This window comes from Ambystoma mexicanum, chromosome 6q (genome assembly GCF_040938575.1).
Source record: "Ambystoma mexicanum isolate Mex_15411 chromosome 6q, UKY_AmexF1_1, whole genome shotgun sequence".
Lineage (NCBI taxonomy): Eukaryota > Metazoa > Chordata > Amphibia > Caudata > Ambystomatidae > Ambystoma > Ambystoma mexicanum.
This window is the reverse complement of record NC_090937.1, coordinates 700,181,507-700,197,442: the sequence shown is the minus strand read 5'-3', so window position 1 is coordinate 700,197,442 and position 15,936 is coordinate 700,181,507. Positions and strand designations below refer to the sequence as shown.

The 15,936-nt window shown below is 45.7% G+C and overlaps 1 protein-coding gene across 1 annotated transcript in view; it reads left to right on the top strand.

Moving 5' to 3' along the window:
- FREM3 (FRAS1 related extracellular matrix 3) overlaps positions 1 to 15,936 on the top strand; it is a 275,102-nt gene that overhangs the window by 153,552 nt on the left and 105,614 nt on the right. Inside the window, exon 6 of the mRNA XM_069631210.1 lies at positions 9,434 to 9,685. Within this exon, the coding sequence (XP_069487311.1) occupies positions 9,434 to 9,685 (252 nt within the window). The remainder of the gene's footprint in view (positions 1 to 9,433; positions 9,686 to 15,936) is intronic.

The following is a 15,936-nucleotide window of genomic DNA, read 5'->3' as shown; positions in this document are numbered from 1 at the left end:
ATTTATTGACACACAACACTGCCAATTAGTAAAGTACTAAAAGGCAAACACTGGAGCCAGAGGTCCCAGGCACCATGGCTTGTTGTCTGTGTGAGGGATCCATGCTGTGCTGAGAGATACTTATGGAAGCCTTTATGATGGAGTGGGCCAGTGCCTGGAGGTATTCCCAGCGTCACTGCAATCTTCCTCTGTCGCTGGCTCCTGAGAGTGATCATGGAGCTGCTATAGGGTATGGTGTTTATGGAAAGATTGTGTTCATTATTGGTAGGCAGAAACCTGTGCAGTTCCCTCTGGGACTACTGCAAAAGATTTAGGACTACAGTTGTTTGGCAGTAAACCCACTTGGTAGCAGTCTGTACCACACAGATTCACTTGGTAGCTGTGGCTGAGAAGTCAGACTTCCCTCAAGAAGAGTTAGGCAGTATACAGAGTATTCACAATAGGTCAAGAGGACACAGTAGAACAAGTAAACACTGACCAGGGCTTGGTGTAAAAGAGATATAATTATTTATTTAAAACCACATCTAGAAAAACACACGGGCACTAATAGTAAGCAATTCAAAAACACGGTCACTAAAAGATATACACTCCCTTAAAAGTATATTAGACAAGTCTTTAGTAAAGCCCCACTTATTTTCAGACAGCGGTGAGCGCTTAACGTAGATGCACTCTAATAATTCATTTTAAAAAGAGAGAGAAAAGCAGAGAATACATTGAAACAGATCCCAACACTTTTTCACGAACACAACAAGAAAGGAAGGCAAAGTAACACCGTGAATTCAGAGTCAGTAGGCCAGATCCGCTTTAAGAGGATCAAAACGAAATGTGTCCAAGGTCACACGGTTGCAGTGCACAAAAGTCTTGTAACGGTTCAAAAAGGAGTTGGACCAAAGAAAGGGACCAGTTAGAGGGTCAAGGTAGCCAGCCCAGTCCAGAAGGTTAAGGAGTTATTATTACCTTGTAGCAATCTTTAGAAAGGGAGGCCTGGCGGACACGGTACCTTAAAGTGGTGAGAATGCTCCAGCGGGGGCAGTTGTTCCTGGCAGCGGATGCAAGTCGGTGCTTCGTCCGGGGGAAGAGAGGATCTCGTCGGGGAGGAAGACAGGAGTCCATTGCACTGCGAGGGAAGAAACCAGGCGCAGAGTTTCTCAGGTACAAGGAGCGGTCCAGTGATTCGCAGCTCAGTGGTGAGTGGCTATCCAGCTGCCGGGGTGCTTGGCACGGGCAGTTCGACCACAAACCGGGCTGGGGTGCGAAGAAAGAAAGGAAAACTGGTTGTTCCCACCAGTCTGGGGAAGAAGCCTCTCCAGCCGGGAGATCTTCTCTGTCGTTGGGAAGTGGTGAGTCGATTCTGCAGGGCTCCACCGGTGGTGTCATCGTGGTAGGTCGGCTCAGCTTCTCTCTCGTCGGATTCTCAGGTCCTGTGGCGACTTCTGAAGTTCCAGTCCCCAAAGCCCTGCTTTTATGCAGAAAACCCCCATTCACTCAGCCTATCTGTCACTCAAACATGCTAAGTGGTGAGCCGGCCGGCTCACCACTTGGGCCAATCACACAAGAGTGCGACCTGAGTTACCAAGGTAACTCAGTCCAGCATGCCTAAACCCCCTCCCACACCCCCTGTGGTGCCCAGACAGAGTGGCACCACTTTTGGAGGCTTCTGTGGAGAAGCCCGCCAAAAAGTGGAACAAAGGGCTCGACTTGGGTTGGAGTCACAGAAGAGAACACAAACGCCATTTTAGAATCGAGTCTTGGCAAAAAATACCAACCGGAGAATTAATATTAATTAAATAAACCGGCGGTATGTTCGAGGCTATGAGAATTAAATAATTAAAGTTGGTAGCCTCGAACAATGGGAAAATCCCATAGGAAAATATTTGCGGTCGAATATAAAAAGTAGTTTCCACTGCCACCAGCCAAAACTCGATCGGGGGGATGGAGACGTGCCCCCTCGACTAACAGACCCCGGGGCAATTGAATTGCCCCGACCAGTAAGCCCACAATATGATGGTTTATACTGGTTTCTGTTAATAATTTGGGACTAGTAAAGCCAATGGTGACTTTACATGCCCCGGGAGACAGTACAGACAGACAGACACAGAGGAAAAACACATGACACCCTATGGAGTAAAGGACCCCATAGCCCATAAAACACATTACCAGTCAAAGAAATAACATGCATCATGTCCAAGAGTGGGAGAAAAAGAGTCTCACTCTTGGCAGGAGGAAAAAACAAACTCCAGAAATCCAGCAAAGCTGCTGGGGGACTCACTAGGTTAGGAAATTCAGCCTAAAGAGAGAATTCTCCCTAACAATTATCATGTCCAGTTCACAGATATCAAGTCAACAACTGTTCTAAATACTCCCAAGAAGTTCTGAGTCAATTGCAAAGATTGTTTAAACAGAACATATTTGTCAAGTGGCCATAGAAGAAATACAGAATACAATCACACCCACATATCGTTCACTTAAAAGAGAAATTAGAAAGTGTAGGTGCTTATTACTTGTACACTTTTTTGTTTAATCAGATGTAACATGCATCCAAGTAACTTTCTTTCTTGCCACTGCTTTCATGAACACATAAGTGCTTCCTGGCTTCATTTACCGGAAGTCTCTCCTTTCTTTTCACTATTCCTGTGTGCCTCCTACTTCCTGGACTGTTGTTCTTCCCACATGCACATCCCCTGCCAGTTTTCTTTTCACTCGCTTGTCTGCTGTTTCTCCATACAGTTTCCAATTTGATATAAAGGTAATGTGACCTAAAGTCCTTGAGACAAAACCTGCATTACCTTAAGCCTGGACAAAGGTCTACCCCCGCAGTCAGCGAGCTAATGAGCGGAGGGCTTAAAGTTTCCTTGAACAAAGTGCTGTTAATCCCGCTTTTGTTGGGAACATGGGATGTGGAGCCAGAAGCCAGCAGAGCGTCAGCCGCAGACTCTCGGGTCAGTCGTTCGGCTGGAGAAACCGTGCGGGGAGGGTCCAGGGTTACCGTGCGCCTCGAAATGGTTCCCACAGTCTTTACACGCTGCAGAGGTTGTGTGTGTAATTCTGTGCTGTACAAAAGCACTTTCTCTGCAACAGTATCTTTCCATCCAGACCCGGGCTGTTTCTCCGCATGGGCTCCGAGCGAGGTCCTGGACCACACCGGTGCAGTTGAGTGGTCCTTTGTCACTGAGGACCTTGAGGTTAAAGTGAGGTTGTGCGTCTCACTGGGTAGAACCCATCTTTAAAGATATGTTCTTCATACCAGATATCTTTGCCTTATTGTCCATCTTCTGGTCAGCGTGGAGACATGGCACGGAGGCGCGCATGATCTGTTGTACTGCCTTCAGATTAGCTTCTCATTTCATATCGAACACAAATAAATGTAAGGTGGATCATACATGTGGCTGCACTCCAGGCATCACCAATGTGCTAAGTTTGCTTAGGCTCTCTATCCTAGCCAGGACAAAATATAAAGTGGTGTGTAGATGTGTCTAGAGTAATCTAACCACCTGGCAAGCAGGTTTAACCTGGACAGACCAGGTGGATACTTATGACCATCCAATCAGCTCCTCAGGGACACACGCAGATTCAACCCGTCTACAACAGGTGGAACAACTTTATCTGTTCATTGTGCCTTCACCTGGAACGACACACCAGGACATTTTAGATCCGAAATAAGATTTAACAAGCAATTGGAAAACAGTGCTAGTCCACCTGTACTTTGATGTATGCTTCTTTCCTCCCTTTGTTGCACTCTCCTGCCTGAGGTTTGTCGCGCTCTGAAGCCTCAGGGTTCTTAGTGCTTTATAAGAAACACATAACATAGAATGACATTTGTGTCGTTTGTTCAAGACCCCAGTTGTCCAAAGTCTTGCACTCATGTCAAATTGAAGACATGCAATTGTTGTGCTCAGTCCGCCATCTTGATATCAGATAATTGCAATACGTTGCAGCACGCTCGCTCGCCTTGTGATTTGATTTGCAAAGGCCTGTGCAATGTTTCAAACTTGTTTCAGCCCTGGAGGACGGGTACGGGAAATGGCTTCTCGCTCAGCAAGCATGCTGGGGGTAGAGCCGGGCGATGTTTGTAGGTTGTTTTGTTGCTCTTTCAGCTAAAACACAATCCAGTAGTGAAGCAGTTCTGCGTGCAAAGCCCTATATTTGAGGGCTCTGTGATACCCTTTTCAGGCTGCAAATAACTGCCTACTTTCCCTCGGCATGAGGGGCCTGTATAGTAGCAGGCAGGCAGCAGAGTGCAGACCAAGACCATTGAAAGAACTGCGGTGCAGCAAAGATTTAATAAAGATAAGGTCCTTCCTGCATTATAAGTCAAACAAAAGTGAAGGCAGCTCCAGGAATCTGGCCGAGATCAGTGACATGTGAAGGTTGGCGCGAGGGTTTATTTTTTTTCTTGTCCAAGACGTCTGTCAACTAATCCCAGCCTGTGATAGCAGCATTCTGCATGCTCCGTGAGCAGGAAAAATGGGACTTCACCTCTGATTTGGGGTCGTTTTTTTTTTAAGTACACCGTCAACATTTCTTTTGGAGGCTTCTGTTCCCATTTTCTCTCCGTTATCGCATGTAGATAGGGCGGGTGGAAAGCCGGTGCAAGTCAGGGACTCAATGGCCTCTTGTTCCTTTATCAGGCCACTCCTGCGGATAAGGGAGCTTTTCAGCATCTTTGTTCTCTACTAGGAACGGGAAAGGTCTCTGGGCGACTTGGAACTATGCTACCCAAAAGATCCCTCGAGCGATCTTCACTTCACCCTTCTCCCCCCCACCACTACTTACCATGCTTGGTTCACTGCTCGTTGATGCCACTCAAAAGAACACCAACTAGTACTTGTAATAATTGTCCTTTTATAACGCTCTAAATACCAGAGACCAGTCTCCAAGCGCGAGACTGGGATTCGAACCTGTGTTGCTATGCCTTGTCTTGCTTGCCTCTGAGCTATCCTCCCGGGCCTCGCCTTTTCTTTCTTAGTACAGTCTGGACAAAACATAAGCTGAAAGCTCTGATCCCAGACTCTGCAGGTCAACGGCTGTGTGCCCTTTTAACAGCCCTAACTTTGTTGAGGCCGAAAAACCTGCGGATAGTGTGCAACCACACTTTCTGACCAGGTTCTGGTCATTAACCACTTGATATAGTAACACACAAAGGAGTCCGGCAAGACCCCGGGTTCCTGTGCATGTTTCACTTCATGCGGTTAACCAGAGACGGTCGACACTACATGTGCAAGGCGCAAACGGCAGAGATCATGATTTGCAACCGCTATGAGCAAACATGGCGGCCATAATTCCAATGGATTCTTACGGGCACTACTTGCCTTTTTTCAGGTGGAAAAAACACAGAGACTATCCGTATACGTTCAGCCTCTCCGTCTGCATCAGAATACTGATGCCTTCGAGACGCATGCAGATACCCTCCCTGGCGTGGGGAGACCTATGGGGAAGATTCCTCCCCATTTTTATTTATTTACTAAACATTTGTATGGCGCCAATACAGCAAAAGTGTAGAAAAACAACAATAATGGTTCTCCTAGACCTTGTGACATTCGAATCATGCAAGTGCAGTATAAATGTGCAGGGGGAGATCGGAGCGAAGGGATGGGATAGGGAGAGGCTGGCGAGGAAGAAGTGCTGGAGGGAGGGGGCCCAGGGCTGGACAAGTGGTAAATGTTGCACAAGAGGGCAGGTACCAGGGGGAAAACGGGGATAGGGTCAAGTGCGAGGACAGGGGTGGACTAGCGCCAGAGGCTAGTCAAGGAAGGGTGCCCGAGGGCAAGTGCTGAAGGAAGGGATACAGGGGAGGCTGGTCAAAGGAGGGCATGACCCTAGTAAGACTCATGAGGGGAACACGGCAACCAGTCGCAGAGGCAGGAGGAGACTAGCAGGGGAGAGGGAAGGAGGAGGAGAAAAGGAAGGTCTTGATAAGGTTCCAGAACTTAAGGAGATCCGGTTCAAGATGGAGAGGGGCAGGGAGGCCATTCCAGAGGGACCCTCCTGCCGAAGAGAGAGTTGTACCCCCCACTCCCTGCTTGGAGAAACGTTAGATCTGCAGAGAGTTGGAGCTAGAGGACCAAAGGACTCTAGCAGGGAGGTATTTAGGGAGAGATAGTTGGTGTAGCAAGGTCCCAGGCCCCAGAAAGCCTTGTGGATGATGCAAAGGGTCTTGAATTTGATCCTTGCAACCACCGTGAGGCAGCAGGGAGATTTTAGGGCTGGAGAGATGCAGCGCCTGGGCTTGAGGCCAAGGATAAGGCCCATGGTTCACCTCATGGGGGGAATGGGACCATCATTATAGATTCAAGTAGAACACGTTTGGATGCTTTGTCATCTAATCACTCGATTTATCTTTGAAAATGTAATATTTCAATCATTTAATATGCAATTGCCAATTTGCCATATTCATGTATGTTTGCAATCCAGATATCGATCAAATGTTCAATGCATTTCAATCACTCAACACGTTTCGGTCCAAGGTCATCCTCAGGAGAAAATGAACTACAAACATGATAACAGTCATAACATCGATTTTACAAACAGCCCTTGCAAAAAGTACTCTTCCCATTATGTATAAAACGTGATGCTCTAGGGATGCTGACCTTAGTGTGCTCGGTTCCACATGTGAGGAATTCCATGGCATATTTAGAGTTAGGCATGCTGGAAAATATCTGGGCCCTGGCACTTATTTTTTTACAAACTAAGCAGTGCATACAACTGATAGCAGAATTCAAAAAGGGCCAGGACTAACGCAGTGAAGTGCTAGCACTTTCGGAGGAAAGGAACCAAGAGGAACACAGCAGGTATGGCCTTGCGCAGGCAAGAGAACATGCCGGCTCCATGTGCTTTTCAGGCCTGTTGTCAAGTTGCATGTGTATTTATTTGCAGGATTTACAAGTTTCATCCTCCTGTGATTTCTTTGGCACTAGTGCAGTTTGGAAACTGCAATGATTCCCAGCGCATCCCATACATTGAGAGTGTGAAGCAATATTCTGTGGCTTGCACTAGCGCCTGTGGGCCCTTGATGTACACCCTCCGATGATGGACGGACGTTGTGCGCACACACACGAGGGTCTCGCCAGGCCTTTTTCGAACACATTCGGACACGTGCCAAGACCATTCCAGTTTGACACATGCTGACATGGCAATGACTAGCTTATTTATTTGTACTTTCATGTTCAAGAGTTAATCGCAATAGCATAGCTCTCAACTCACCCACTTTTGGCGGGTGTCACCCGCCTTGCAAGCAGCTGAATCACCCGCCAAGTCTCTCATACGCCCATTCACTTCTATGGGCTCTCACCAGCCAAAAAGAAAATTGGGTGTTTTCACCCGCCTTGGTGCCAAAAAAGGTTGGGATCTATGACTTCCTAAAATGTGTCCCATTGCTGCCTGCACCGTGGTGCAGACCAAATACCTGCTGCCACCACACGGCATGCCCAATGGATCCTTTGGCATTAAGCGCCCGATTCGGGTGCTTGTATATTCAGTGATGTCTGTATAGGTGTTTTACATCACTGCTACATGTTGCCTCGTGACTGATTCAGAAAGCTGTCCGCAAATTCCCCCTCGGCCCACGAAATTTGCTGGTCTTCTACGAAAATTGAGCATCTGGATATTTTAGTAGCCTTGGCGGAATTGTGTGTGCTACTGCACAGCAACAATTTGCACCTTTTCTCAGTTTGTCACGGCTATGTCGTCTGATGAGGGATGTACTGTCAGACCTAAAACCTGAGAGAAGATAAGTACGTACGTTGAGCAAGGGTGCTTGCACACAGGCCAACACAACTACTCTAAGCCAGCACAGGCAAACCACCTGAGACATAGGGCCTCATTACACGGATGGCGGAGAACCATGGCGCTATTAGCGCCATGGTTCATGCCGGTAAAATACCGGCACCACCTTGGCGGAAAGGGGAATTACCGCCCCATTCCAAGGTTGGCGGGGCGGTAATTCCCCCTTCCACCATTGCCCTTCCCCATTCCCATTTTTGCCCCATAGGGCGTAATGGGAATGGGGAAGGCGCTAATTACGGTACCGCAAATTGCGGTACCGTAATTAGCTCCCTGGGTCCCTTTGCGGGTTGGTTTTTAACGCCTGCAAAAAGCAGGCGTTAAATTCCCCAACCCGCAAAGGGACCTCGTAGTAAGGCGGTAAGGATTTACCGGTACCGGTAAATCCTTACCGCCATCCGTGTAATGAGGCCCATAGTCTGTATGTGTGCCGAGCCAAGCAGCAAGGGTGTACACAATACAAAAAGCACACACTCACACAATGTCTTCTTTATCTCTCTCTTTGTTGCAACTCCGTCTACGGATAAACCAGAACCAAGCTCATTGTCCACAGGACAAGATTGTATAGGCTACAATGGAGCCTCCATGGAATGAAAACACTTAAATTGACATACACCGCTCCCTAGAAGGCAGATATTAAAAGAGAGAGACGAAGGACTAGGCTGTCAGGAACCATAGAGGTCCGAGGAATTAGCAATAGACAATCAATGTAGACTTCCACTGATCTCACTCCCAGAGAGGCAAAGTAAGATCCTCGTATAATGAAATTTTAGCCAAGTTTGCGGCATCCACTGGAGCTCCAGTGAAAACTAGCATACAGGGACTGTAATGGCAACCTCCATAGGCACTCCGGGCATTAAACACAGAAACAGCAGTCACATAACAAGTCCACAGACTGGCCGGACCATAAGGAATGAAAAAGAAAATGGAGTCCTAGAATCATTGTCCCGTTTGTTTGTTTGTTTGTTTAGAATTTATTGTGCGCACCGGACCCTGGAGTATAAGGGCGCAAAAAGTAAGAATATGTACAGCTTAGAGCATAGGTTACAGACAAAGCCCACAAGCAGAAGAAAGACTAGGTTGGCCCTCTCCTAGAAGCCCAACCCCCATTCCCGAATCAAGGCCAACATTTCCGTTGAGCGTATTGTATTGCATTGTAAGCAGAAGGCACTACCATCCGAAGCTATCTGAGTGCTCCAGGAGGCCAAAAAGAGAGAAGAAAAAAAGACCAAGCCGTTAAGAGGAATGGGAAGCGGGGGTGAGGACATCATATGGGGAGCAGTTTCAGTCTTTAGCACAGGCAGAAAGGTAGCTTATAATCCCTACATCGTCAAAAGGACATATCGGGTACTCCACCTTATATAAACATGAACGCAAGAAGATTGCTAATATTCCGTACATAAAAAGTGAGGGCATTCCAAAGATTAACTGCAACAACAGTGCAGGGATGGGATGATAGCATAGTGGATTTTGCTGTGCTCCCTACGCCCAATAATGTTCAGAGATGTGAAGACTTTTTTGGAACACCGCACACAGAGAGCAAAAAACCAATGGCGGGAATCATTCATTCACTGGTAAAGAAAAAGACTTAAATTGGTTTTGCCCAAACCTTGAAAATGGCCTCACTAACCTTGTCTCCCACTTTCTCTCATAGGTACTGCGTCGGGGACTGTGCCCTCCTCTGTTTTATCCTACTCCGACTACATAAGCCGCCCAGAGGACCACACCAGCATCGTTCGCTTCGACAAGGATGAGACTGAGAAGTTGTGCCGCGTCATCATCATCGATGACTCCCTGTACGAGGAAGATGAGGTCTTCAACATCACCCTTAGCATGCCTATGGGCGGGAAGGTTGGCAGGGAGTTCCCCTCCACCAAAGTGGTGATCCTGGCTGACACCGACGATGGTGAGTAAGATCCAGCGGGTATTCTGTTAAATTGCTTCCCAATGCTCTTTCTTTGCCCATTGTTCGACGTCAGCGACACGTGTGGGAATAAGGAGGGTTACAAAAACAGCGGTACACCTCCACTGCTGTGTACTATGATGTGTAGGCCAAGGATGGAGCTCTGCAGATGAAAACTGCACACAAGTATATGATGGACACAACAAACATATTTGGTGAAGTATTTTATATAGTAGACTTTGTATTTTATTTTTTGTATTCATATTTATATTGAATAATTCATAATACACCAATGCAAACAGATAGAGCACAACAATCTAAAAGACAGACTTTGTATTTTAATGTGTTATTGATCATCCTAGTTTGGTGCACACCCATATTAAATAAGAACACATGCAATTAGTTCTAGATTGATTAATATAAATGGATTAATTTGTACTTTAGTATGAAATAGCCTTACTATGGGAAATCCACCAGAACATACGGTTAACAAAGTACTCTGCAAAACAAATGTACTACTCTCTAACAGGAGAGGCAGCAAAGGACACTTTGCTAAGGCTAGGCAGCGTCACTGTAGTTGGGTGCTAGGTCAAAGAGCCCCTTATCACGGTTGAAGCAGGTGTACTTGGAAAGGTGCTGATTACTTGACAGGGTAGTCCCTGGTTGCGGATAGCGATAGGATATTTACTTGTTGAGCTATGTGTCTATCAGCATAGCTTTAAGTGGTGCGGGTCGCTGAAGGAGCCGGGGAATGGAGGGTTTTAAAATCAGCCTGCCAGCGCCCACAACCACAGACAGGTTCCCCATCTTCACCATTCTGATGCCACCACCATGGCCAGGCTTCTCCTTCAGGACTTCAGTGTCCGGTGGTAGGAATCTTCACCGTTCTGATGCCTCTGTCATGGCCAGGCTTCTCCTTCAGGACTTCAGTGTCCGGAGGTAGGACACTTCACCGTTCAGATGCCTCTGCCACGGCCAGGCTTCTCCTTCAGGACTTCAGTGTCCAGTGGTAGGAATCTTCACCGTTCTGATGCCTCTGCCACGGCCAGGCTTCTCCTTCAGGACTTCAGTGTCCGGAGGTAGGAATCTTCACCGTTCTGATGCCTCTGCCACGGCCAGGCTTCTCCTTCAGGACTTCAGTGTCCAGAGGTAGGAATCTTCACCGTTCAGATGCCTCTGCCACGGCCAGGCTTCTCCTTCAGGACTTCAGTGTCTGGAGGTAGGAATCTTCACTGTTCGGATGCCTCCAGTACGGCCAGGCTTCGCCTTCAGGACTTCAATGTCCGGAAGTATTAAAACGCAAAAGCAGCCAATTTGATGCATTACCACCTCATGGATTACTGCACAGTCCCTGCCAGAAGGGAAACCTGTGCTTTGTTCAAATGCACCATTCACCTTTCTAAGAGAACACTATTTTTCATGAGTTTCAGAATGGAGAGTATATTTTTCAATTTTTACAGGTTGCTCTGGAATAATGAACGTGGGCCTGCATCGTCTCTGCTGGTTTAGTTTACGGAGCTGCGCCTGCATATTACACACAGAGTACTGCGGCAGGTAGATGAAACCCTTGAGTTTTCCTACTGGGATGGGAAATGTTGACCTGCCGGGCACAAGCCTATCCCTGCATATTCACTATAACACCCTGAGCTATGCTGCAGAGGACTGAAAGCTGCATTTCCTTATATGGATTTGATTTTGTTTTTTATTTGAGTATGTTTAAATCAGTAAATGTGTTTACCTCTCTTTATTTATGTTTAACCTTAGTTTTATAGATTTCTCTTGCTTTCATGAAAAGTATGTTTTCAACAGAGTGAAAACACGAACAGGTCTGTTAGGACACCACCTATTTTTAAAAAAAGAAGTTCCCTACTGATGCAAAATGCATGGGGACGATATGATATGATGGGTTATTTATAATGCACTTAATACCCAGAGGTTTCTATGCGCGGACCCGGGGATCAAACCTGTGGTGCTCCGTGTCGGCTTGCTACCAAGGTGAGCACGTTGCCCCTGAGCTATCCTCCCGAGACAGGATCGCCCACTCTACTCCTCTCACAATTAAGGCACTGGACAGCAAACTTGTGCGTGGTGTTAAGGTAGTCAGTCCTCTTCTGTGAGGATTATTGATATAATCGAATTAAGGGAAAAAGGCAATTACTCTTAGCAGGATGAGCGATGTCTCAGGGGGGGTGTTATCATTTTCAGTGGCGGCCATGCCTGTTATCCCGCTCTGGGAACAGGAAGAAGGAATAAAGGAGGGCTTAAGCTGCTGTCTGCAAAATGAGAGAAAAAAACGCTGCTTTTCTATGCAGAGCTAAAGACTGGCTTGTTTCATCTTCCTGAACTAAGAAAATCCCATTAAAAACTAAATCTGACACCATTTGTCAGCCGCTGTGTTGTGCAGGCCAAAAGTGTAGCTAGAACACTCATGTTATGAACATTAGACAAATAAGTCTTTGGTTGGCAGACATTGCTGGCCTAGGCTAACAAATGTCCGTGATTTGATGACAGAAGCTCACCATGCCTGCTGGCTTTTCCCACGCTAAAAAGGGGGCTCTAAGCCTTCCTCTTCCTGGGTGTTCCTGCGGCCCTGGGCTGCTCACAGCCTGCAGAGTTCCACAGTGCACAGAAACAGAGCGAAGGATCCTGGGCCCTCCACTTCTCATCCCAACCAGGCCTGCATACACCCCAGCGCACATTAGAACCATACAGTCTCCCATTCTTGTTGACACGTCCTGTGTCCTCTTCAAAATAAGGCAATTACCATGTGATCCTTTCTAAGACAAATGAAGGCCCTTCTTCACTCTTTACCTAAAACGCTAGTGGTTTTGAGCCTTTGCATCATGAGTGGCCCACTTCTTACAGGCCTTCCTGTCTACAGGCAAGAAAGGCTGCTTAGTGTTGATAGGAGCAGCTCCTGCAGCACCCACCAACTTCCGGTTGGTTTTATATAATATTTTAGCTTGTGCACACACCTGGGAGAGTCAGAAAAGCCACCACTGATTAGCATTGCAGCACTAGCTCGTTCCTAGGCATCATGAGTGGCCCACTTCTTACAGGCCTTCCTGTCTACAGGCAAGAAAGGCTGCTTAGTGTTGATAGGAGCAGCTCCTGCAGCACCCACCAACTTCCGGTTGGTTTTTAGCTTGTGCACACACCTGGGAGAGTCAGAAAAGCCACCACTGATTAGCCAGGCATGAATAGGCTGTTATTTATATACGGGTTACAGTACCCCCTAGCATATGTTATCATGATATTGAAAGTCACCAAGGAGTTTTGTGACCAAAGGCCGAGTTCCTTATAGGGTCACAGAACACCAAGGTGACTTGCAATATCCTGTAGTGGGTATTTTATTCCTTATAATACATGGCTGCACCATCAACACATTTACTACTTGGGGCCTCATCACGAGTTGGGCGGCATCCCTTAAATGTGACGGTAACACTATTACCACCGCATTTAAGGGTCCGCCCAATCACGAGTCTGGCAATATTGACCTCAGCTCTAAGCTGGGGGTAAATGCACCAACGTAATGCCCATTTTCGGGCGCAATTAGCGCAGCGCTATTAGCGCATGATAAATGAAGCTTACAATGTGTTGCACATAAACATGTTAGCAGGTTAAAACATTGCATTTAAAACCTATTTTCTGGTTTACAGTTGGTGATAATATGCAAATACATTCTTGCTCTCCTCTATTCAACTCCAGCTGTAAACATAATAAACATGCTACCAACAACAGTTCCTTTTATGTTAATGGCTGTAAAGTGTCGGAGAATGGCCTATCCGAATACATGAATCTGAAAAGATAACTAAGGCTTTAACTAAGTGCTCCACTGGTAGCTGTAATTCTGCTCTGTGCGGGCTCAGCATTGTGATTTTAAAACCCAATGTGATTTCACTAATGTACTGTAATATATGGGATTGTGTACCCCCTTTCTTACATTATAAGGATATTGCAAGTCACCAGAGACTTTCGTGACCAAATGGAGGAACGAAGCTGAAGGCCAGGTTCCTTTATATGATCATGGAATTCCAAGGTGACTTGCAATATCCTTTTTATGTATGGTGGGGGGATTGTATTCCTTATAATATATGGCCATACACTGGCATTCCCTTTAATACCTCCTCTCTTGCATAATATAATGCAAGAGATCTTCCATTTGCTGATCCATATAAGCAATATAGAATCCGTTTCAACTTAAAAAACAAACATGCAGCTCCTAATGTTTAGCAGAAAAGTAGATCAAGCAGTTTAACAGAAATGCATTGAAAAAAACGTTCATGTTGTGCTTTAAGATAAGTAACCTGCAGATCCGTGCTGACATGAGTTAAACTCTAGTAGTACACACATAAAACATCCTAGCTTAGTTCCAGGTCAATTACCAGATGAAATGAGTCACAGAAAACTATTCTGCAAGCAAGGAATTTGAAAAACGTTTCACAGCTTTAATTAAGTGCTAAGTGACTGCTGAAATTCCCTCTGCTGGCTCTAGCAGCAGGCATTGTGATCTCACAACTGAAGCCTAATAACAGACTACACAGCAGTTGTGATGTCATTTTCTTATTACAGGCTAGTTGTGATGTCACAACTAGCCTGTAATAAAATTGTTTCCCTGTCTTTTATGCAGATATTGCAGGCTGTCATGTATTAAAAGGAAGATATGTACAGCCTTTTATCCGATATTGCATCCGGTCATGTATTATAAGGAAGTTATGTACATTATCAACGTTTCTTGTAATGCGCCCAGATACCTTAGGGTGTGGTGCGCTCTATAAATCAATAAAACAAACAGACAGCCTTTTATGCAGATATTGCAGGCTGTCATGTATTACAAGGAAGATATGTACAGGCCTTTATCCAGATATTGCATCCGGTCATGTATTATAAGGAAGTTATGTACATTATCAACGTTTCTTGTAATGCGCCCAGATACCTTAGGGTGTGGTGCGCTCTATAAATCAATAAAACAAACAGACAGCCTTTTATGCAGATATTGCAGGCTGTCATGTATTACAAGGAAGATATGTACAGGCCTTTATCCAGATATTGCATCCGGTCATGTATTATAAGGAAGTTATGTACATTATCAACGTTTCTTGTAATGCGCCCAGATACCTTAGGGTGTGGTGCGCTCTATAAATCAATAAAACAAACAGACAGCCTTTTATGCAGATATTGCAGGCTGTCATGTATTACAAGGAAGATATGTACAGGCCTTTATCCAGATATTGCATCCGGTCATGTATTATAAGGAAGTTATGTACATTATCAACGTTTCTTGTAATGCGCCCAGATACCTTAGGGTGTGGTGCGCTCTATAAATCAATAAAACAAACAGACAGCCTTTTATGCAGATATTGCAGGCTGTCATGTATTACAAGGAAGATAATTACAGGCCTTTATCCAGATATTGCAGGCTGTCATGTATTACAGTATGTTATCAAGGCCATAGATCAGATTGGCAGTCTGCACTCCCCTCACCGCCACAATGAACATAAAAGTAGAACTCCATGTTAGCACCCAAGATATAAAAGCGTGTGGTCGTCCGATTCCTTTTTAACTCAATGAGCTGTTTCACTAAATAAACTGGTCTCTCAAAGATGAGCCCTCGTGAAATACAATAAGCTTGATTCAGTGTAAGACAATAGGCAACCATCCCGATTCAAGGCCACAGCCCTCAGAATGAAACTTTCCTCGCCTGAGGCGGCCTCGCAAAACTGAACTCTCGTAAGCCGACATCAGAAGCTGAGCGCATTTAAAATGCAGCACCGCCTGTGCCACAGTGGCCCCATCCTGGGGCTGAATAAAGGTCAGTTGTGCAGGAGCATGCCTGGGTTCTTTGGGGCCCTCTCTGTGTGGTATTACATGTCATGGAGCATGATAGAGGGGCATTTAATACTGTGATATATTTTATAAAGGGCCTGACTTTCAAAAATGGTAATCTTTTAATTTTGTAGAAAAAAATTCTCTTTTAATCATGAAAGTGCTGGATAATTTCAGATCATCACAAGGGAATAATCCCTAGTTTGGGTTTCAAATGCACTCTTTGCATATTTACAGAATGAAAATCATTGTTTTATCAGTAAACGTTTTACACATCAGATAGTGGTGATGCGGGCAGTACAAAAGCATGCTGAAAAAACTTCAGTTAAGGAACAGTTAAGGTGATCAGATTTAACGTAACAAAACCCTTGAACTTCTACAGATGTGGGTAGAGATGATCATCTTGACTCAGCGTCACCCCGTAGATG